Source organism: Vitis riparia, chromosome 11 (assembly GCF_004353265.1).
Source record: "Vitis riparia cultivar Riparia Gloire de Montpellier isolate 1030 chromosome 11, EGFV_Vit.rip_1.0, whole genome shotgun sequence".
In the NCBI taxonomy this organism is placed as follows: domain Eukaryota; kingdom Viridiplantae; phylum Streptophyta; class Magnoliopsida; order Vitales; family Vitaceae; genus Vitis; species Vitis riparia.
The window spans coordinates 15,217,980-15,241,341 of record NC_048441.1 but is presented as its reverse complement, the minus strand read 5'-3'; the positions used below and the strand labels follow the sequence as shown (position 1 = coordinate 15,241,341).

The 23,362-nt window shown below is 37.6% G+C and overlaps 1 protein-coding gene across 2 annotated transcripts in view; it reads left to right on the top strand.

Annotated features, from left to right (window-relative positions):
- Positions 1-23,362, top strand: part of LOC117924488 (nuclear pore complex protein NUP205) — a 64,170-nt gene that overhangs the window by 10,242 nt on the left and 30,566 nt on the right. For both annotated transcript variants that reach the window (XM_034843112.1, XM_034843111.1), the window contains exons 3-9: positions 6,975-7,049; positions 7,162-7,266; positions 7,368-7,478; positions 11,081-11,240; positions 15,332-15,417; positions 15,495-15,617; positions 15,711-15,938. In XM_034843112.1, the coding sequence (XP_034699003.1) occupies positions 6,975-7,049; positions 7,162-7,266; positions 7,368-7,478; positions 11,081-11,240; positions 15,332-15,417; positions 15,495-15,617; positions 15,711-15,938 (888 nt within the window). The remainder of the gene's footprint in view (positions 1-6,974; positions 7,050-7,161; positions 7,267-7,367; positions 7,479-11,080; positions 11,241-15,331; positions 15,418-15,494; positions 15,618-15,710; positions 15,939-23,362) is intronic.

Genomic DNA, 23,362 nt, shown 5'->3' with positions numbered 1-23,362 from the left:
TGTTATTCCGGGTCAAAATAAATGGAGTTTGGTTAACAGAGGAGAATGAGGTTAGAGATGGGGTGGTGAATGAGTTTAAATTTATGGGGAATGGTACCAAAATCAGATTTTGGAATGATCTTTGGTGCGGTTGTACAGTGCTGTCCCAAAGGTTTCCCCACCTTTATGGGATGGCTGCTAATAGGAATAGCACAGTAGAAGAATTGTGGGATCAGAATGTGGGCCAAGGAGATTGGGATTTAAGATTTGTGAGGGGATTCAATGATTGGGAGTTGGAGATGGTAGGTAATCTGCTTCATACTTTGAGGGGGGTACAATCCTACTTTAGAAGAGGATGCTGTTTTTTGGAAAGGAGGGAGAAACGGACAGTTTAAAGTAAAAGAAGCCTACAACTTGGTGGTAAATACCGTGGCTAACAATTTCCAGAAGAACAACATTTGGGTCGATAAAGTCCCAACAAAAATTATGTTTTTTGCATGGGAAGCTACTTGGGGCAAGGTGCTTACGCTAGATAGGCTTCAGAAAAGAGGGTGGCATCTCCCTAATCGGTGTTTCTTGTGTGGTTGCGAAGAGGAAACTGTAAATCACATCCTCATACATTGTATAGTGGCAAAAGTCCTATGGGATATGATATGTGCTTTGGTTGGTGTTCAGTGGGTCTTTCCAGAAACTGTAAAGGAGGTCTTATTAAGCTGGAGGGGCCCTTTTGTAGGGAAAAAAAGGAAAAAGATATGGAAGTCTATACCGTTGTACATCTTTTGGACCCTTTGGAAGGAAAGAAATAGGCTTGCTTTTAGGGGGGGAATGATAAATATTCAGAAACTAAAAAATTCTTTTGTCTGTAATTTATGGTGTTGGGCGAGAATGTATAGTGGAGAGAGGTCGCTATCTCTTATAGGCTCGTTGGAGTGGATAGCCTCCACATAAGGGTTGGTGGGATTTTTTTTTGTTTTCCTTTTGGTTGTGAAGCTTAGCTAATTTGTATACCCCCTGTATACGTGTGGCTTTTTGGCCTCTTATCAATATATTCTGTGCTTACTTATAAAAAAAAATGAGTTTAAATTTATGCTGTCTGCTGTGGGAGGTTGGAGACCTAGCATAAGGGGGATGTCTTTTGAGAGGTTGGAAGCTGTGGATGCAGCTAATCTGGAGGAGCCGTTCTCGGAGCAGGAGGTGCTGGAGGCTCTTAAAGGTTTTTGTGGGGATAAAGCGCCTGGGCCTGATGGATTTACTATGGCTTTTTGGCAATCTTCTTGGGAGTTTGTGAAAGAGGAGGTCATGGGGTTTTTTAGGGATTTCCATAACCATGGCCGTTTCGTTAAAAGTCTTAATGCTACTTTTATTGTTTTGATCCCAAAGAGAAGAGGGACAGAAGACTTAAGGGATTTTAGGCCTATCAGTTTGGTGGGAGGTCTGTATAAGTGGTTGGCTAAAGTTCTAGCCAATAGGTTAAAGACGGTGGTGGGGAAGGTGGTCTCCAAGGCTCAAAATGCTTTCGTGGAAGGAAGGCAAATTTTGGATGTTGTTCTTGTGGCTAATGAAGTTTTAGACTCGGTTTTAAAAAGTAAGGAAGGGGTAGTGATGCGCAAGTTGGACAAGAGCGTGGTCTTTGTCTTCGTCAGGCTCGTTTTCAGTGAAATCTTTTTTCTATGCCTTGTCAAGAGTTTCAAGTCCTTTAATGTTCCTTCCGGCCAAGTTTTTATGGAGCTCAAAAGTCCCTTCAAAGGTTAAGGCTCTCGCTTGGTTAGTAGCACATGGGAAGGTAAACACTAATGACAAGTTGCAATTGAGAAGACCCTACAAAGCCCTTTGTCCTCAATGGTGCATTCTTTGCAAAGGAAATGGAGAGTCGGTTGATCACCTTTTTCTTCATTGTCCCGTTACCATGGGACTTTGGCACAGGTTGTTCAATCTAGTAGGTATGATTTGGGTCCCTCCAAGGAGCCTTGAGGACATGTTGGTTATTTCTTTTAAAGGCTTGGGGAACTCATTAAGAGGCAAGACACTTTGGCAAATTGCTTGCCTTACTTTGATTTGGATGGTGTGGCAAGAAAGAAACAACAGGATCTTTGAGGATAAAGGGAGAACGGAAGAGACGGTTTGGGATTTGATCCGGTTTTATTCTTCTCTTTGGGCTTCTTGTACTGAAGCTTTTAGATGAGTTCCTCTAAGCATTCTACAACTCAATTGGATTGGGGTTTGCGTTTCAAGAGTTTGAAGATTGTTGGGGTTTCTTTTGTTTTTAGAGTTCTATTGTTGGGTGTTTTCCTTGGTATTTGTGTAGGAAGGACCTCTCATCCTTCCCTTGGTTTTTTTCTCTTTCTTTTGCCTCTTTTTTCTCTCATGTATTTGTTCTTTTTTTAATATAATCTTCTTTGTTTCTGATCAAAAAAAAAAAAAAAAGTTGGACATTGAGAAGGCGTATGATCATGTGGAATAGTCTTTTTTGTTTTCAGTCATGAGTAAGATGGGGTTTGGGGAAAAATGGATTAGGTGGATGAAGTGGTGTATCTCCACTGTCAGTTTTTCCGTTTTGGTGAATGGGTCTTCCTCAGGCTTTTTTCAAAGCTCTAGAGGGTTAAGACAAGGGGATCCCCTCTCTCCGTACCTTTTTGTGTTGGTTATGGAAGCTTTCAGTAGTCTCATGAGGAGTGCAGTAAAGGGGGGTTTTGTGTCAGGTTGTAAGGCGAGTAGCAGGGGTGGCGAGGGAGTTAAAGTGTCACACCTTCTGTTTGCTGACGACACTTTGGTTTTTTGTGGAGCTTCCAAGGATCAAATGCTGTATTTAAGTTGGATTTTAATGTGGTTTGAGAATTAATTTTGATAAAAGTGAGCTTATTCCAGTGGGTTGTGTGGATGATGCAGAGGAGTTGGCTACAGCTATTGGTTGTAAGGTTGGAAGTCTTCCAACCACTTATTTGGGGTTGCCTTTAGGTGCGCCGTACAGATCGCTAGCTGTTTGGGACGGTGTGGAGGAGAGAATGAGGAAAAAATTGGCTAGATGGAAGAGCCAATACATATCCAAAGGAGGTAGGATCACTTTGATTCGGAGTACTCTAGCTAGTATGCCTATTTACTTTATGTCCATGCTCTCTATGCCAAGAAAAGTCAGACTGAGGTTGGAGCGAATTTAGAGGATTTCTTATGGGGAGGTGGGGCTCTTGAGAGGAAGCTTCATCTGGTTAGGTGGGATCTAGTTTGCCTTGAGAAGTGTAATGGGGGGTTGGGGGTTAAGAGCCTTTCTATCCTCAATAAGGCTCTTTTGTGTAAATGGAGTTGGAGATTTGCTATTGAGAGAGAGGCTTTTTGGAACCAAGTGATTAGGGGAAAGTATGGGGAGGAGCAAGGGGGATGGAGTTCAAAGGAAGCAAAGGGGGGAGGGGGGGTATGGGGTTGTGGAAAACTCTTAGGAAGGATTGGGAAGTTGTAAAAAGTAGGCTATTTTTTGTTGTGGGGAATGGGCAAAGGGTAAAGTTTTGGAAAGATATTTGGTGTGGGGATGAACCTCTTTGTGTTTCTTTTCCTTCCTTATTTGCTTTGGTGGTTTTTAAGGATGCTTGGGTTAAGGATGTTTGGAGGTGCAATGAGAGTGGGGGAAGTTGGAGCCCGTTGTTTTCTAGACCATTGAATGATTGGGAGTTGGACGAGGTGTGCAGTTTTTTTGTGGCCTTAAATGGGAAACGAATTCAGCAAGGTGTGGATGATAGGGTGATTTGGAGAGAGAGTAAATCTGGGAAGTTTTTAGTTAAGTCTCTTTATAAATCATTAGTATCAGGCCATCCAGCCTCCTTCCCTTCGTCGGCTATTTGGAAAGTCTCGGTGCAGCCTAGAGTGAGTTTTTTTGGGTGGGAAGCAACGTGGGGGAAGGCCCTCACCTTGGATCAGCTTCAAAGGAGAGGTTGGGCACTAGCGAATAGATGTTACCTTTGCCAAAGGAACGAAGAATCAATTGATTACATTCTACTCCATTGTGAAAAGGCAAGGACTCTTTGGGTGTTGCTTTTCTTTTTGTTCGGGGTGCAATGGTTGCTGCCAGCCACGATGAAGGAGATGCTTTTGGGGTGGAATGGGACCTTTGTGGGTAAGAAGAGGAAGGGTGTTTGGAAATCAAGTCCGTTGTGCCTATTTTGGACGGTTTGGAAGACAAGGAACAAAGTGGCTTTTGAGGAAATAGAGCTGTCAATTCAAAGGCTTAAGTCTTCTTTTGTTTATCTTCTTTGGTCGGAGACAAAGATGTCTATAAAAGATGGTCCCTCGACCTTAGTTGATTTTGTTGATTGGGTGTTCTCCCGTTAAGGGTGGTTTTTGGGTTGCTCCTAGGGCCTTGGCGTTCAGCTAGGGTGTGAGAGGCGTTTTTTTCTTTCTTGTAATTCTAGCCACTGCTTTGGTGGCTTTTTAATACAATCTCTTTATTTATCAAAAAAAAAAAAAAAAAAAAGCTTCCCAAGCTTCCCTAACACTTCAAAAAAAAAAATGTTTCAAGACAAACAACATTTAAAAACATATGGTTGAATCTATTTCATCCAACCCCAACCTCAATTACTTACCTTGGTCCCTTAGCAATTTCAACTACTTGATCTTCATGGGCAAGAGGTCTGAAGAGGATTTAAAGAAACTAAGCTAGAAGACACTTAGGAATTTTGTTTGGAATTGTCAACCTAGCTAAACACTTACAACTTTCTTCTTAAAATAGCATAGCCCCTCCAGTTCTCTAGCATTGCCAATATTCTTCCCCAAAGTTAGGTTTTGAAACACACAAGAAGACTCAAAGAAATGAGCACCACACTTTAAATCTCTAGTTAGCTTACTAATGGAGAGATGGTTGCAAGACAAATTTGGAACATGTGAAAACAAAATGTAGTTCAATATTAGGACTAATTCTAATAGTTCCAGTTCATGCCACTGTTGTAAGAGATCCATTTGCTATTTTAACCTTGAAACTCCCTGACCTAGGACTGTATGATGAAAATAATTTTTCGCGGCTCGTCATGTGATCTGTGGCTCCATAGTCGATCACCAACTATTTCAAATCATTGCCACAACTACTTAAGGCTGAGAAAAAATGAACTCTTTGTGCTAGTAATGAAGTATTGGTGTCTTGTGATGGTTTGAGTAGTATGTAAAGCTGCTCCATTTGCTCATTGGTAAGAAAAAATTATGTACCTTAACCAGAAACATTATGCTTCGAGCTAGGACTAAATTGGTTGGAGACCTTGGCCGAAATTTGAAAACCAAGGGATCTCAGTTTCCAGCCTTACTGTTCTTCCAATTTGGTGGCTTACATGTAACTTCCGACATCGATCTTTTGTGTGATTTATTTTCTTGTAGAAATCACACCAAAGATTGTTTCTTTTCGAGTTCTTAGGAGATTATTGAACACGAACCGCTAGGGCTGAAACTTCAGGCAATGATGGTTTTGATCTGCGCATCATAACCTGTTTTTGGCTTGCCTCTCTTTGAACTGCAACAAATATTTCAACTATCAACAGAAGAGGTTTTATTCCTAGAAGCAGACCCCTGACTTCATCAATATTGGGATTTAATCCTGCCAATAAATCATATATATGTTCTTTTTGAACTTGCTTTTTTTATAGTTCAACATCTCTAGGATTTGAACATGGAATTTGGACATAAAGATTGATTTTCTGCGACAATCAAGTTAGGGCATTGAAAGGCAACATCTACCTCTCCTTGTTTCAAGTCACGAGCTTTATTTTGAAATTCAAAAAGTTGGGCAGAGTTAATGCATCTCACATATCCTTAGCAGTGGAATAATATCAGTAAGAGTCCTTGATATCTTCTTTCATTGAGTTCACAATCCACATCATAACCATAGAGTTTTGTGCATCCCATGTTGGAAAAGAGAGATTTCCTGGATTAGGTTTTTTCATTGAACCATCTTCATAGCAAAGGCGGCCTCATCCTCTTATCACAATTAGAGCAAACCAAGACCATTGAAGGAAATTTTGATTATTTAGTTTTGTGGTTGTGATTTGAAGGGAAGAATTTTCAGAGAAGGCTGGAAAGATTGCAGTGGATGAACTTGTAGGGACAGGCTGAGAGACTTCTGAAGAAACCTCAGAACCGGCATCCTTGTGCTCACCAGTTAAGGCTGTTCTGTACATCTTTTCGTCTGAATTGGCACCAGCTCCAATTCCATGAAGCTGGGTAGGAAACAAAAAAAAAAAAAAAACACTGCAGAAAATGCAGACCCTTGAATGGAGATTGCTTAAGTTATTTTATTTCTTCAATACAAGCTGATTTTATAGGCTAGGTTCTCTAACCACAACCCTTTATTTCTAACCACAACCCTTTCTTTTAGGAGATTCAAAACCAGCTCTAATATTACAGCTAGCAATTAGAAATACAATCAGGTAACAAATTCTCCCATCATTAGAAAATATACCAAGTCTTGGATTTTATCCTTATTCAGTGAATAAGAAGGATCCGAGATTATCTACATAAATATAGCATATGCAAGTATAAATAATAAGAGCAATAGCCCAAGTGACAAAAGATCCAACTTTCCGCATGCTGGGGATTCTGATAAATTGTTGAAATTTCATTGGAAATTTCCTCTATAATATCCTATCGATAACCCTGAAACATGGAAATTTTGTGGAAATATTTATTTGCCTTATATTATTCTATGATGCTCCTTGTGTTAGGGGTTAGGGGTGCTGTAATACTTTGGTAACTGGTGATTGGACGAGCAGTATATTTTATAATAGCCTTATTCTTTTTGGTTCTTGTAACAAAATTTCATTTGTATTGGGAAATTGCACGTGGAGTTTGCTACTTTCTCAGTTTTCTTCACTCTCAAATTGATTGTGTTGTTTTGCCTTAAAGATTTGTGCTAACTTAGTATTTTCTGGATGCAGTCATGATTAGTCTTACAGTGATAGGTTCAGTTTCTTCTTCATTATTTTTTTTAATTAAATTTTTTCATGTCTTACTTTGTGCTGGAAATTTAGGCTCTGAAATTGAGTGATGATCTCCATCTCAATGAGATTGATTGTGTCCGTCTGCTTGTTTCTGCCAATCAGGAGGTAGATTTATGTTCTCTTTGTTTTCTTAATTTTTTTTGGCTAATAATTTATATATTGGCATGTTGATCCTCTCATATATGGCTATTTTTAATTATTCAATTTTGACGTCCAGTGGGGTTTAATGGGTCGAGAACCATTAGAAATTTTGCGTCTTGCAGAGGGACTCTGGTATACAGAGAGAAGAGATCTAATAACAGCTCTATACACACTCTTAAGGGTACGTCTTTCCTGGTACCAATTCTTGTCATTCTTGTTCTTTTTTATTGTAGGTCTGGTTCTTGTGCTTTCCCTTTGAATTTTTATTTGTTGCTTTTCCAGGCTGTTGTACTTGACCAGGGGCTTGAAGCTGATCTTGTGGCTGACATTCAGAAGTATTTGGAAGATCTTATCAATACTGGTCTTAGACAGCGGTTGATTTCTCTTATGAAGGTTTGAAATTCATGATTTTGTCTTTTACAAATGCCTTTTAAAATCAATTGGTTATTGCTCTAGTGTCCTTGTGGTAATTATGTTAACCGGTCAGAAGTGGGTTGTTACAGTCAAGAATCTAGACAGGATTTAGTTCAGGGTCTTGTCACATTCAAGGATATTTTGGGAAATTGGTAAATTTTGCAGAATGATAATGCTTACAAAAACCCCGTATTTTATGATTGAGAGTTGGAATTGGTGGTGGTTTTTTCTTTTCCTCCCCTTTTCACTTGGTTGTTTGTAGGGACTGCAAAGATTGATTGGTTTTAGAGATTTTTGAGAAGTAAAATGTTCTCAGTTAAATCATTGAAGGTATGCTTCTGTATGTGAGAGGTGTGTCTAGGAAAATATCATTTTGACTAGTTAATGTGTGAAAAGGTGTTAGGCTTTGCTTAGCAGCACCTGCTTGTTAAACAGGAGGGGAATTGATTAACCGTTTACTTACCATTGTGGTAAGGCCAGCATGTTGTCTGGCACTTGGTCTACTAAAGAATTGTGGAAGCTGTCTGGGGTGGGCTTGTGGGAAAGCTATTAGAAGAGGCTGGGAGGAGCTTAGGGCTAGAAGCTTGATAGTGGCTGAAACTGGCTCAAAAGTAAATTTGGTCAGACTCTTGGTGATAGGAGAGTCCACTGAAAGAGGGTTTTCCTTCTCTCTTTAGCATTGCTTTTATCAAACATGCTGGAGTGGCAGATTTATGGGTTGTGGAAGAAGAACAGGGCATTGGAAATTTGGAATCTTTATTTTTGAAGGTAGGAAATAGAGGTGCTGGATCTTTTTCTAGAGCATCTTCAGCCAAAATGTCTTAAGGGGAGGGGGAGGACAGTCTTGTCTGGGAGGAAGGTAAGGAGGGGTTGCTTCTCCTCAAAACTTTTTATGTTTCCTTGTCTACTAAAAGGATGCATCAAGTCTCCACTAAGGAGGTGGTGGGGGAAGTACTCTGCCAAGGGTGTACTTCTTTAATCAGGAAGCAACTTGGGAGAAGATTCTAACCTTAAATGAACTCATGAAGGGGGTGGCTTTTGGTAGACAAATTTGTTTTATGCCAGAATAGATGGGGACAACAAACCACATTCTTATCCATAGTGTGAACTTCTAAAAGGATGCATCAAGTCGCCACTAAGGAGGTGGTGGGGGAAGTACTCCACCAAGGGTGTACTTCCTTAATTAGGAACCAACTTGGGGGAAGATTCTAACCTTAAACGAACTCATGAAGGGGGTGGCTTTTGGTTGATGAATGTATTTTATGCCAGAATAGATGGGGACAACAAACCACATTCTTATCCATAGTGTTAAAGCCTGGTTGGTTTGGGATCTCTTACTTGCGTTATTCAGGTGGTGGTGGGTGTTCCCAGGGACAGTTAAGGAGGTTGCTGGGTTGGTTTGTGCAGTGTTGGACAAGTGATGGAAAAAGGTGTGGACGGTGGCTCCCTTATGTTTTGGTATTTGAGGAGAGAGAAAATGACACTTTTTAACAAGGAGAATGCTAATCAAAAGTGAAAGAGTTCACATCAAATCTCTCTTGGAGTGGTCCATAATTTCTTTGGAGTTGGAGGATAGTTCTTTGGTTGACGTCATTGATGCTTTTAACTGGAGTAGGGGTTGTTATTGTTCACTCTTTCCTTTTGTTTGTGGCGTTCTGTGTATAGTTAGTGCATGCATTAGTGACACTCCCTGCTTTTGGTAGGTGCTTATCAATATATTTTGTATTGCATATTAACAGAAGTATGGATGATGACTCTATTATGTTTGTTCTAGTGTGTTAAGAAAGAGAGAAGGAATATAACTTTTGAAATATGGAGTATGCTGGTGAATTGCTGAAAAATTCCTTCCACCAAATCTTTGCATGAGTTGTTTAGTGATCCTTTTGGCTGAACTGATCTTTCTTCTTTAGAGTTTATTGTAAACCTGGAAATAGTTTACTTTGTTGTAGGGTTTTGTGTTAGGTTTTTCTGCAGCCATGAGGATACTCTATATGTACTTCCTATATACTAGCTTGTACACTCCTTTTTAGTTAGAGCTTTTTGATATATTTGCTTATTTCCTGTAAGAAGAGTCTTGAAAAAAAAGTAATGTATTTATTCTTGTATGGTAGAAAATCCATGCACTTGGAAAAACCCAAGATCATGAGAAAATTAAGAAATGTTGAAAAATCCACATACCTACAAGCCCAAGTAGGAGGAGCTAGAGAAATTAGGAATGCACTTGGTTTTGTAAAAGGAAGTAAATAGAAGGAAAAATTAAGTGAACTTTTGTTTTTCTCTTCCTTTTTCATTTTAGTTGACTATTGGGCTTTTACAAAAACTGATGTGAAATATATCAGATGTGTGTGGATCATATATTTAACATAATACTTTACCTGAAAAATGCTCCTTCAATGATTTGACATCTAAATTTGAAAGGTGTTTGCTTTAGACTGGAAATTCACCCATACATTGTTGAAATTCTTGGAATCTTCTTTAAGAAATCCTCTAAAACTTTACCGAGGTTGAGATAACGTGAAAAAATGACCGAAGACTCCATTTTCCTGGAAATCAGCTTTGCTCTATTTTCCAGAAGATTTAACCGAGTTGAATATAATGCCAACTACAGTTTGGATGACATAGGATGGATGGAAGTCCAATATCCCACATTGGCTGATTACCAATGTTGGTTGGAGTTATATGTGGGGCTACCTCTACCCCCAATCAACTTCAGCTTTTGGGAGTTTATGTGGTCACATGTCATTTGGTATCAAAGTGAGGTTTAGCCTTGCTTGCCCTGTGCTCATTGATGTGGGAGTCAACAATTGAGTGGTGGTGTCTAACATAAAACGGACAGAAGTTCAATGTCCCACATCTGTTGATTACAAATGTTGATTAGGCTTATATGTGGGGCTACCTCTCCCCCCATTAGTTTAAGCTTTTGGAAGTGTATGTGGTCCTGCATAATTGGAAATTTTAAGCTGTATTGGAATGGGATTAGGCTTATGGTATATGGGTCTAGGCAGAATTTGGGTTGGCCTATCTTTGAAAGTAATAACAGAATCCTGACCTGTCAAAATAGCAGGAATTTTATGAATTTTACCTGCTACTCAATAAACAAAACTGTACAAATAAGTCTACTCTCTAGTTACAACCTCTATCCTGTTGTTTGGATCTGTGCTGTATTGTTTTGACATGTTGTACTCGTCAGGGAAAAAAAAAACAGAGAAGTTTTCTTACTGAAAGTACTTTGATTGAAGAGGATATGAATCTGTCTATTCATATATTGTAATCTTATTTCTGATATGATACTTTTCAAATTAAGTATACGATGATGTGAATTGTTTTCTATAAATTAGGGCTAAGGGTAATTGGTATTGCCCAGAAATTTTTTGTCTATCCATCTTAACAATTCATTACAATCATGCTAGTCTTTGAAAAAAGGATAATAAGACTTGACTAAACTCAATAATATAGATCATATTTCAAAATGGGATCTGCTTTCTGCCTCATTCGAATCTGGTTGTACCATTGAACACAAAATATGGCTTGTAATATAATTCCTGATTAAAAAAGTAATATCACCATCTGCTTTATTCTAGGAACTCAATCGGGAAGAACCAGCCGGTTTGGGTGGGCCCCACTCTGAACGCTATGTTCTTGATTCTAGAGGTGCTCTTGTGGAACGGAGAGCAGTGGTTTGTCGGGAGAGACTCATACTTGGTCATTGCCTCGTCCTTTCTGTTCTGGTTGTGCGCACAAGTAAGCTGCAGATAAGCATTTCTATCAAGTTAAATGTGAGGTGCATCTTAAAGTTTATAATAGGCAATTGTTTCTTGTAAAACAGATGATGACGTCATAGGAATATTTGATACTTCCCAGATTAGGTTTGAATAACTTAGAGCTTGTGCTCATGCAACTTCATAAAGTTCCGTCTTTCTCTGCTCTAAGGATCACACAATGTTATTAGTTGACTTGCCTGTTTAGTTATTGCTTTTTAGCTTCTAATTTGCCTAACTGAAACTATAGAATCCTTGAAGTTTTTTGACATCAGAAGTTGCTTCTCTTTGACTTGAAATAAGGTTTTTATTGTTACGCTCTGTTGAGTGCAGCCATGCCAACCATGACTTCCTATTTTTCGGGAAATTCTGGTTGGATGGTTTGCATATGACTTGTATGTACTTGTAGATCTTTTATCTTTCATGTCGTAATTTGGTTTTTATTTATACATCTGCTCAAACCAATCACAGCCTTAGGCTTACCAATGTAATCTACAATTGTGACAATGTTTGACCCCTCTAATTCTTGAAGAAAAGCAAAAAATGATTCAATGAACGTGTCCTTCACTGGAAAATGAGGGGTCTCCGGACCCTCAGAAATCTTTCGTTCTGCTTTTTCCACAAAAACTAGAATTGGCAAAGAGGGGATGACCTCTACAACTTCTTGAGAGCTCTTCACATGTTTTATTCCCACAGATTCTGCCACAAGTGATACGGGTCCTTTCTCTTGAAATTATACTTTACATTCTCTTGTTATTTCTTTGAATTTGTTGATGTGAAACAAATACATTGTTGATATAACTTTGTTCCTTCACTGTGGCAACCTTCTTTGTCCTTGTTCTTTACTATAGTGTTAGTGGTTATTATCAAGGGTAAGGAGGAAAACTAGAACCATATTTGGGGCAGAACGAAGTTTGCTTTTTCGATATCTTCTATTTTTATGAAAAAGAAACTGCCTGAAGAGCAACCACTGTACCATACGCCTATGTCATCTAGCCTGGCAAGTCATGTATTTGTTTTGGTTTTACACTTTCAATCATGCCTTTCATCTATGTCTTAACATTTCTTATTCTTTCTTCTATGTACCAAAATTGCTGTGCATTACGTCTGGTGTTCTGTGTAAATGTGTTTGTAAATATAGATTTTATTCTTGCTTGGGCTTGCTTCTGGAACTATTATTTCTATTCCATTTTGTTGTCCCCTCTGTCTTGAATCCATCTTAAGCTTTTTCTTTGTAAATAATGAATATAATTTGTACTCTTCTATTCTAGTCCTTCTGTAGACCCTATGCTTTGACTTAAATTTACTTTAGCAAGTTGTAACATGTAATTTGCATTCTTGTTTACTTTATGTTATTATGATTGTTGTGGTTAGTAATAGATTGGAGAAGCTCTAGAGAGACCTTTCATGTTTGGATCGAAAGGTTTTTGTTTTGTGTGTTTGTGGGTTGTGAGGTGTTAAGGCAGCTGAGAAGAAACTGCATGCGGGCAGACAATACAGTAAAGGACTGTGATACACAAACGCTTTAATTTCAGCCAAATACCCTTGTCGACATGATATGACGTGGGTGTAGGTGTGGGTGTGAGATACTTTTAAGATATATTGCATATTTAGTTGCATTATCTCTTTCTTTAATTTTTTGAAAATTAAGTTTATATTGGTTCAGATACATTTATTTCTTTTTATCTCTTTCTTAATTTTTTTTAACATTATACTAGATAATAATTATAAAATAAATTATACTAAAAAATAAAAAATTTTAAATTGATTTCTAAACCTTGTTACACAAAATTAAAGATTTTTTTAATTAATTTCTAACTCTTGTAGCTTAAGTGTTTTATCTTTTTCTTAATTTTTTTGAAAATTATAATAAAATATAATAATTAATAGTTGCTTTATCTCTTTTTTAATTTTAAAATAAAATTTAAAGATAAATACAATAATTAATATTATATTAAATTTAAAGATAAAGAAAAATTAATAGAATAAAAATATAAAGATAAATATCAAAATCAATATCTTAAAAAATCTAAAGATAAATGATAATAATTAATATACAAATTCAATTTTTCATATGAGAAAAAAATTAAATGTGAATTATATTTTATCAATATCTAATCTATTATAATTTTTTTACAAAATTAAAATAAAAGACTTATAATAAATACGTTCTTCATGTATAATTAACAATAATTCAAAGTAAGATAAGCTTAATATCTTCTTAAAATAGAAAAATTATAATAAATATGTTTTCAATTACAATTAACCATGTAATATTGTAGATAACTTAAAACTTACCTTACTATGCTTATATTTAATGTCAATTTTTAATTAATGCCGTATCCAAATACTTGCGCTTATAGTTGAGATCCTTCTCAGCTGAATCTCTGAGTTCTAGACTCCTAAGATTTTGGGATGCAAAGGATCTGACACCTAGACGTGTACCCGCAACCACCACCCTTACCTGAACCCATGTAACATATGTATAAGTAAAGGAAGAGGGTGGCTTGAGGATTAGAATCTTGTTGTTTCTCAATGGAGCTTTGTTAGGAAAGTGGCTGTATAGATTTATGGTTGATATGGATTGTTTATGGAGAAAGTTGGTACTGTAAAATTTGAATAGGAAGGTGGTGGTTGGAGTTTCGAGGTTCTTAAGAGGCATTTGGCTTAGGTTTGTGGAAAGCCATTAAAAGAGGGTGGGGGGGGGGGGTTTTCACGCATATAATAGAATCTTTGTGGGAAATGTGTAAGGATGAAATTTTTGTTTGATGCAAAGAATCTTCACTGAAGTACTGCTTTTCAGGTTCATTTGGCATTGCAGCAGATAAGGGTGCCTTGTTTGCCAATTATCGAGTGTGGAGGGAGGTAAGGGCATTGGAAGTTAGGTTTCTCATCAGGCTTCATGATTGGGAGCTTGAGTTGGTGGAGCCTTTCATGTCAGGCATTATTGAATTTGCTGTTCTCAAAGGTAGAAAGGACAAGCTAATGCAGAAGCCTTCAAAGATTGAATGCTTTTTTGTGTTGAGGAGTTCCAATGGATCTTTTCCTTGGTGGGTGGTGGGGATTGTTGAATGCTCTCTCTAAGGCAGGTTTCTCAGTGCAGGAGGTAATTGGACAACACATTCTTACCATTGCCCAACTTGTTAAAAGGTGGGAGTTTGTTGAGTTTGTGCTCTTTAAAGAAAACAGAGGAGTCTGCAAGTGGCCTGCTAATCCACTGTGGAATGGCTCATAGTCTGTGGTTTGGTTTACTCATTTACAGTCTCTTGGATGGCATGAGTTTGCAAAGGACTCTTTCTTTAGTTAGTGATATAGTTATCAATGAGTGAAGGAAAATTTGTAGGTCTGCACTGTGTTTTTTTGGTGCTTATGTTAGAATTGGAATTGAAGAAACATTGATGGTCTGGAGCAGTCAGAGCTAAACCTGAAAAATTCTTCTTAATTCATTGTTTGTTTGGTTGCTGGATTAGTTGGATAAAAGGAATTTGTTCTCTCCAGATTTCATTGAGAAGTTATGGTGTTCCTGGTTTTATCATTTGCTTTGTTTATTTGGTGTTCCTTGTATGCCTCCTGTTTTCTGGTGTTATGCCCCTTTCTTTGGTACCTTTTGACATATTTTCTGTATATTTATCAAACAAATAAATAAATAAAAATAAAAAAGGAAGGAAATTATAGCACGTGTCTGTGTTCAATACTGCCAATATCAAGATGACAGGTAAGTGGTTTTGGTGTTCAGAAACAGTGTCCAGAATTGAGGATGTTTGTGTATCTAAGAGAGGAAAAAAAAGGAAATATGTAAGCTAGGAGCTCCCAGGATTTGATTTTTTTATGATACTTCCTATGAAGCTAGTGGATGATTGTCAAAATTCATAGCTTGTGTATTTTATTGGCCAGCCTTTTCCTCCAAATTCATCTGCGATCTGGGGCTCATGGTGCCTTAAAAAAGGTGTAATAATTGCATTTGTTTGAATTCAACCAAATAGGAAGACAACTATGTCATGTGGAAGCCTCTTTATGCCTTTTATGGAAGATATATTCATACCTGATCAGTGTTATAAATATTTCTTATCACAGGTCCAAAAGATGTAAAAGACTTGTTTTCCACTTTAAAAGATTGTGCAGCTGAGCTTAATGGCAGCAGTGATACCATAAAATATCAGGTTTTATTTTATTATTTATATTCAGTAACCCATTTGGTGCTGACCTGTTTTATGACACTGATTTTATGTATATGCAGATTACATTTAGTATTCTTTTTTCTCTTGTTATCGCATTCATATCAGATGCTTTGGGGACAGTACCTGATAAAGCATCAGTCCTGTGCCGTGATGCTACTTTTAGACGTGAATTCCAGGAAATTGTAAGCTGACCTACTACTGGTGGTATTATACTGTAATGTTTATCACTTTTTCTGCCTTGATCTGTGATCTATTGATAAGGTTATATCCTTCAGGTGATTGCTTCTGGAAATGATCCAATTGCCGAGGGCTTTGTTGATGTCATAAGACTTGCTTGGGCTGCACATTTGATGTTAGTACAAGATGCAACTGTTGCAACAGAGACAGTTTCTAGTGCTTCATCCAATGATTTGGGATTCATCTGTTCATGCTTGGAAGTCATTTTCTCTAACAATGTTTTCCAGTTTTTGCTGGACAAAGCCCTTCAAACTGCTGCCTACCAGGTACTTTAGTTGAATTAATTAATTATACTTTAGTTTTAAATTGTTAAAACATTTCTTTTCCATTAGGTACTCCATTACAGGAACCAAATTTTCATTTATTTAGTTAATGCTGCTCATATTTGTAAACCTATGGGAATCTTGGAGTAAAATTGGCTAGTCTTGTACTAGGTCTCTGGTTCCAACACTGATGACTTTGGTGCAATTATTCTATTGCAATTTGTAGATTGCCTTTGTGCATGGATGTTCTTCTTTTACTTAATGCATTAGACTAACCATTTTATAATTTATACACCTTTCATGAAAGGTTAGAACTATTCACTGAAAGATACAAGGTTCCCTCTTGCAGAGATGAACTTTTAGTATCCCAAGGCTAACCAGTTGTTATTTCGTGAATGAGAGAAAAAGATTAATATCCCAAGGCTAAAGTCTCTAACTCAAATGGCTATACCCTTTTGAATATATTTAGGGAATGCTCTTTCTAGAGTTCTGAGATGATCCATGAGTGTTCCTGCAATTTTAGTTGTCATGGATTACCTAGAAAGCCTGATCAAAATTCAGTTTAAAAGAACCCATTGGAGGATGAGACCAATAGGGAGTGTTTCCTTTGACGGCCTAGTAAATTTATTAATGACATTTCTATCTAGCAACATAATACTCTGAGTGCCTCAGGTGTTACATAAGCCGTTGCCTAGAGGGAAGAGGAGAAATAATAAAATCCCATAATGCTCAAAGGTAATCTATCTATCCTAAAAATTGCTCATGTGCCTCTTCCAACAAGTAGTCCATATTAAGGTGAGACTAGCAATTTCCCACAATGAGTTGCCTCTAGGAAGACTTCCAAAACCTTGGTAAGAAATAGCCAGTGTCTCCATTATATCTCTAGGTAGAATCCAGTAAATCTTAGCAAGTTTGAGCAACCTATACCATAATGTCAATGGCACTGAGTAATGTAGAAAAATGATCCACTAATTCCTCACTTACGCATGGAATACCATTCCAGAGCGAGGGCCTTGTAAAACCTCATTTTCTATAGCAAATAAGTTGTATTAATTTTTTTATTTGCCACTAGTAATGCAAAGGTCTTGACTTTCGGTATGGCTTTAGATTTCGAAATAAAGTTTGCATGGAGAAAGGAACTTGAGTTAGCAGAGGCACGAAAAGCTTTAAAAATATGAATTCATTGAAAAGAAACCAGAGGATGTCAAGGACCAAATTCTTAGATTAGGGATAGTGGATCATGGAAATACATACTAACTAAAGTTGATTTAATTAGAGTAAGTTGTAGATTGATTGGGGTCTTGCCAAGGGAGGGGAGTTGTTTTTGGTGCCCTATCTCTTTTAGGTTGTGCCTTTTGGTTCCCGTTGTATACAAATTGTGTATTTTGGTGCCTTCTTTTAAGAGCTTTTTAAAAATTTCTTTTCATTTGCCTATAAAAAATATACAAGGAGAGTAAGTTCCTTAATTTTGCATCAGAAAATGATGATGGAAATTAAAATTCCATGACAAAGAGGAAGAGGATGAACTTCAAATTGAAGAAACACTAAAATCCCTTTCCTTCACCACTCTATAGAGATTTGGTGATTGAACACAAAAAGTTGATCACACCATCCAATATCATTTCAGAATTGAATTTTTCTACCATCACCCATTGAATATTGGGTGAAAAGAGTGAAATTACAAAATACTTGTGCAATGTCCTCCCAATATGGCACTCTTCTCTAGATTTATCTTTAATCTTGGAATGTGTTTAAACACTAATAAAATTAGTTTAAGACTTGGTAAGTTATATAGTTTTTAAAAGTGTGCTTAGGCCTAGGTGCAATGACTCACTAGTTGTAGCGCCTTGCCTATTGAAGCATGTGTCTCGTTAGAGGACACCACATTTATTTATTTTTCTTTCTTTTTTATCACTTGTTTTCTTTAATTTTTGGTTGTATATTGAAATTTATGGCATTGCATAAGTTTTTGTTGATGCTTGTTTGAAATGCTTAAAATCTTGAATATTTTTTTTGTTGTTTGAATTGAATTTTGGATCATATTTTATAAAATAGAAATGCACCATAAGTTGTTCCTTGCTTCGCTTAGACGCATGCTTTTGGTTGTGTGCGCACTTAACCCTTAGAGGACTTCTTTGTCTTGGGTGCATATTAAGCCTTTTAGAACGAACATGGTGTCATCAGTGAGTTGTAAATTTGTCACCCTCGTCATACTTTTGCCTACTAAGAAACCCTAAATTGTGTCACACCCTTCCACTCTCAACATCAATGTGCTCAATACATTTGCCACAATAGTGAAAAGAGATGGAAAGAGTGGATCACATTGTCTTAAACTCATTCAAGAACTAACCCAAGAGCTTTCCTGTTCTTGGAAAGGAAAATTTCTATTATGAAATAGAAATAGGTTCCTTCAATAAGGATGGACTTGGTGCCCTATAATTAGGTTCATCTATGTATTTATGAGGAAAAAATATGTAGAGAGATTTGATTGAGAGAAAGAACTTCTTTTTGTGTAATTGAGGCTTTGGGTTTTGTCAATTTGAGAGCTCTACGGGTGTTATCTCGTTGTCCAATTTTGGAAGTTCTTCACCATCTTAAGCCCATGAACATGGATTTTAGGTTGAACCATGTCAATTTTGTGTGCTTTGTATGGTTTATGTTTTCTTATTTTCTTCTCTACAGTAATTTTTCTTTGAGACGTATCACCATTTTTTTTTGGTTTAAAATTGAAGGTTGAAAGTAATTTTGTCATTTTGGGTAAAAAATTAGATTCTTGTGATTTAAAGAATGGATGTGGTATTCTAACAAAGAAACATAATTTTTTCTTGGCACATTTAGAGTTGTATGAACATTTTATGTAAAATATTGGTATTTGGTATGTTTGTCTCAACTACAGTTGATAATGTTGTGAAATATAGTGGACAAGGTTCTTTTGGGATAGAAAATGTTATTGTTATTTATTATTGCTTTTGTAATTTTAGGGGGTGAGAGTTATTTTGGTTCTCTTGTTTGAATTAATTGGTGGAAATTTTGAAGAAAAGGGCCACATAAGTGTATTATGATCATCCCCTATAGAGTGTTCATGATGTGTTTTATTTGATGTTAGAAAGTCATTTTGGGAAAAAATATTGATTTTTCATACTGGTAATCCTGTGTTTATTATTTATTCCTCTGTTGTGCCCTTGCTTATAGTGATACTAAAAAGACAATTTTTTTTTTTTGATAGATAAAGAGAATAAAATTAAACGGGAAGAGGAAACACCAATCTAGTGTCCTCTAGGTATACAGGGAGTATACAAAAGCAGCCCACAGACTTGAAACCAAGGTAGAAGGAAATAAATAACAATCCCTATTCTTACTTAGAGCCTAGCCACTCAAAAAAGCTAACAAGAGAAGAAGGGCTCAAAACTATTAACACCCTAACCCAAGACCAAAGATTACATATAAAAGAATATTTCAGCCTTTGAAGCGAAAACACCTCATTCCCAAAAGCTAACAAATTTCTTTCCTTCCATACTGACCAAAATATACATAAGGGGGCCATTTGTTAAGCCTTTTTACTGGTTTTCCCCACAAACGCTCCATGCCACCCTAGGAGAGTTTCCTTAACTGAACCAGAGAGAACCCAAGCCACACCAAAAAGGGAGAAAAGAAGACATCTAGAGGTTTAAGACAAGGCGACCCTTTATCACCTTTTTTGTTCACTATAGTGGCAGATGTATTGAGTAGGATGTTATTGAAAGCTGAGGAGAGAAACGTCTTGGAAGGATTCAGGGTGGGTAGGAACAGAACAAGGGTATCCCATTCACAATTTGCAGATGATACCATTTTCTTCTCCAGTACTCGAGAAGAGGATATGATGACGCTTAAGAATGTTCTGCTAGTGTTTGGATATATATCTGGTTTGAAAGTTAATCTTGATAAAAGCAACATCTATGGCATTAATATTGAACAGAATCACCTTTCTAGGCTGGCCGAGATGCTTGACTGCAAGGCTTCTGGGTGGCCTATACTTTACCTAGGTCTTCCTCTGGGAGGGAATCCTAAGGCGAGTGGCTTTTGGGATCCTGTGATTGAGAGGATATCAAGGAGATTAGATGGATGGCAGAAGGCGTATTTATCTTTTGGAGGTAGGATAACTCTCATTCAATCTTGTCTAACCCATATGCCTTGTTACTTTCTCTCCCTTTTTAAGATTCCCGCTTCTGTGGCAGCAAAAATTGAGAGAATGCAAAGAGAATTTCTTTGGTCAGGCGTAGGGGAAGGCAAAAGAGACCATTTGGTTAATTGGGACGTTGTGTGCAAACCGAAGTCGAGAGGGGGTTTGGGTTTCGGAAAGATTTCTATGAGGAATGTCGCTCTTTTAGGGAAGTGGTTGTGGAGATATCCTAGGGAGGGTTCTGCTCTGTGGCATCAGGTTATCTTAAGCATTTATGGTTCTCACTCCAATGGCTGGGATGTCAACAATATTGTTAGGTGGTCTCATCGTTGTCCTTGGAAGGCCATTGCACTAGTCTTCCAAGAGTTTTCCAAATTTACTCGGTTTGTGGTAGGGGACGGGGATAGAATTCGGTTCTGGGATGACTTGTGGTGGGGGGATCAACCTTTGGGAATACAATATCCAAGATTACTTAGCGTAGTCACGGATAAAAATGTTCCTATTTCATCAATTCTCGGATATTCCCGTCCTTTCTCTTGGAATTTCAATTTTCGCCGAAATCTTACTGATCCTGAGATAGAAGATTTAGAAAGCCTTATGCGGTCTCTTGATCGTCTACACATATCTCCTTCGGTTCCAGATAAGAGATCATGGTCCTTATCTCCTTCAGGTCTTTTCACAGTCAAATCTTTCTTTCTGGCCTTATCCCAATATTCTGAGTCGCCTCCAGTGTTCCCTACTAAGTTTGTCTGGAATTCTCAAGTCCCTTTCAAAGTCAAGTCCTTTGTCTGGTTGGTGGCGCACAAGAAGGTTAATACTAATGACTTGCTACAATTGAGGAGACCCCACAAAGCACTTAGTCCCGACATATGTAAGTTGTGCATGAAGCATGGAGAAACAGTAGATCACCTTTTCCTCCATTGCTCTTTGACCAAGGGGTTGTGGCACAGATTATTTCAGTTAGCAAAGATGGATTGGGTCTCCCCAAGGAGCATATCTGACATGTTTTTTACTAATTTTAATGGTTTCGGATCTTCTAAGAGAGGGGTTGTTTTATGGCAAGACGCGTGCATCGCGTTAATGTGGGTGGTGTGGCGGGAAAGGAATGCAAGGATTTTTGAGGATAAAGCAAGGAATTCAGGGTATCTTTGGGATTCTATTCGTTTTTTGGCTTCTCTATGGGCTTTTTGTTCTAAGGTTTTTAAGGGGATACCTCTTAACGTGTTACAACTAGATTGGTTAGCGGTGTGTAAATAGGCCGTTAGTCTTTTTCTCGTTGTATATCTTATATTTGATTACTTGTAGTCTTGTTTTTCTTTGGTGGGAGGATTTCTCATCCTTCTATTTGTATCTTCTTTTTATCAATATATTCCGTTATCGTTTCCTATCAAAAAAAAAAAAAAAAAAGGGAGAAAAGAAGACTCTACAATGCCCATGTCTTAACACAATGAAGTGAAAGGTGATCCACTGTTTCTTCTTTAGAAAGGCATAGAAAACACTTATTTGCCAAATTCTACCACAAGGGAAGATTTTGCCCCAGGAAGCCTCCCAAGCAAAGAAAGCTACCTTAGGAGGCACATTCGCCCTCCAAATACTACCACAAGGGAACAAGGAAGCACTTCCGGGCTCCAGAATAGAATAAAGCTACTTGACTGAGAAAGCTCCACTTCTAGAAGCTGTCCACACCACTTTATCTTCGTCCTCCCTTTGCACCCTAAAGGCTTGGATTTTAAGCATAAATCGCTCCACCATCTCAATCTCCCAATCATTAAATGCCCTTGAGAAAAGAGGGGTCCAACCATCCCTTACACCATCTGGGTTCCAAACATCTGAAACCCAGACATCTTTAGCCAAGGAGATGGCAAATAAAGAAGGGAAAGTCTCGCAAAGAGGCTCATCTCCACACCACTTGACCTTCCATAATCTCACTCTCCTACCACTACCCACGTGGTAGGCTAAACTGCTATACATTCCCAAGCACTCCATGTAAATCTATACGACTATGAGGTTCCACAAACCAGTCCATGTGGGGATATACAAGAAATAATTTATCCTTGCTAGCCCACACCCTTGGAACTACACACCAACATTCAATCAAGTTGGATCATATTAAGGGGAATATCCTTAAAGATTGTGGTGCCAGAGGCCCAAAAGGAAGCTGAGAAATGAATTATATCTCAAAGAACCTTAAGTTCTTAGGCTCAAGTGGTAAAGGGATGGGGAGGATTTAGGGGGAGGTTCCAGGTTCAAGTGCCATTGGGGACAAAAATTTACCTATTGAAAAAAAAGACCCTATGAAGTTCTTGCCTTGTCTTAAAAATCCCTAGCATTTCTTTCCTACCACACAACCCACATCAAAGCAAGACAAGCGGACTGCTACAACACCTTGCCTATAATGGTCCTTTCCAATCCTTTATATTAGATAATCATCGTATATCGTATACTTCTAGAAGGAACCCAATCCATATGAGCTAAGTTGAATAGTCTATACCATAGCCTCAAACAATGTAAGAAGATATGATTTACTGTTTCACCACTCTCCATACACAACAAACAAACATCAGGATTGAGGGCTTCGTTGGATCTTTTCAGTTGTAGCATGTTATTAATGTTTACCTTCTTGTGTGCCACTAATCAAGCAAAGGATTCGACCTCAAATAGAGCTTGCGATTTCCAAATAGAATCAGTAGGGAATGATGGAATTGGATTAGTATGGTTGGACATGATTGAAAAGAATGACTTTACTGTAAATAAACTTCAAGAAGATAAGGACCAAGCTCTCGAATTAGGACCAAATGGAGATAAGTGCAAATGAGAAAGAGAGGACATGAGTCTTTTAAGATCTCCTATCTCAAAATCAGAAAGATCGCAATGAAAGTTTAAATTCCAAGAGAAAGGATTAGTGTAGATGAGAATTGATGAAATATTGAGGTTTTGAATTGTGACACTTCTAAATAGACCTGAGAATTGAGAACACAAAGGTTGATCCTCCAACTACAAGTCTTCCTAGAAAAGATTTCTTGTCCCATCTTCAACAGGGTGTTTAGTATTTACCTTCCCTGAACAAAAGCTCCTTGTGTGATATGGATAGTTTCATTAAGAACACCTTGTAATCACCCTGATAAGACTTTGATTATGACCTTACACAAATAAGTGATCAAACTAATAGGTCTAAAATTGACAATCCTTTTGGTTTGACTCTTTTTGGGCACTAGGGCATTGAAGGTAGCATTTGTGCTTTGAGTAACTACCCCACTTTTGTGAAATT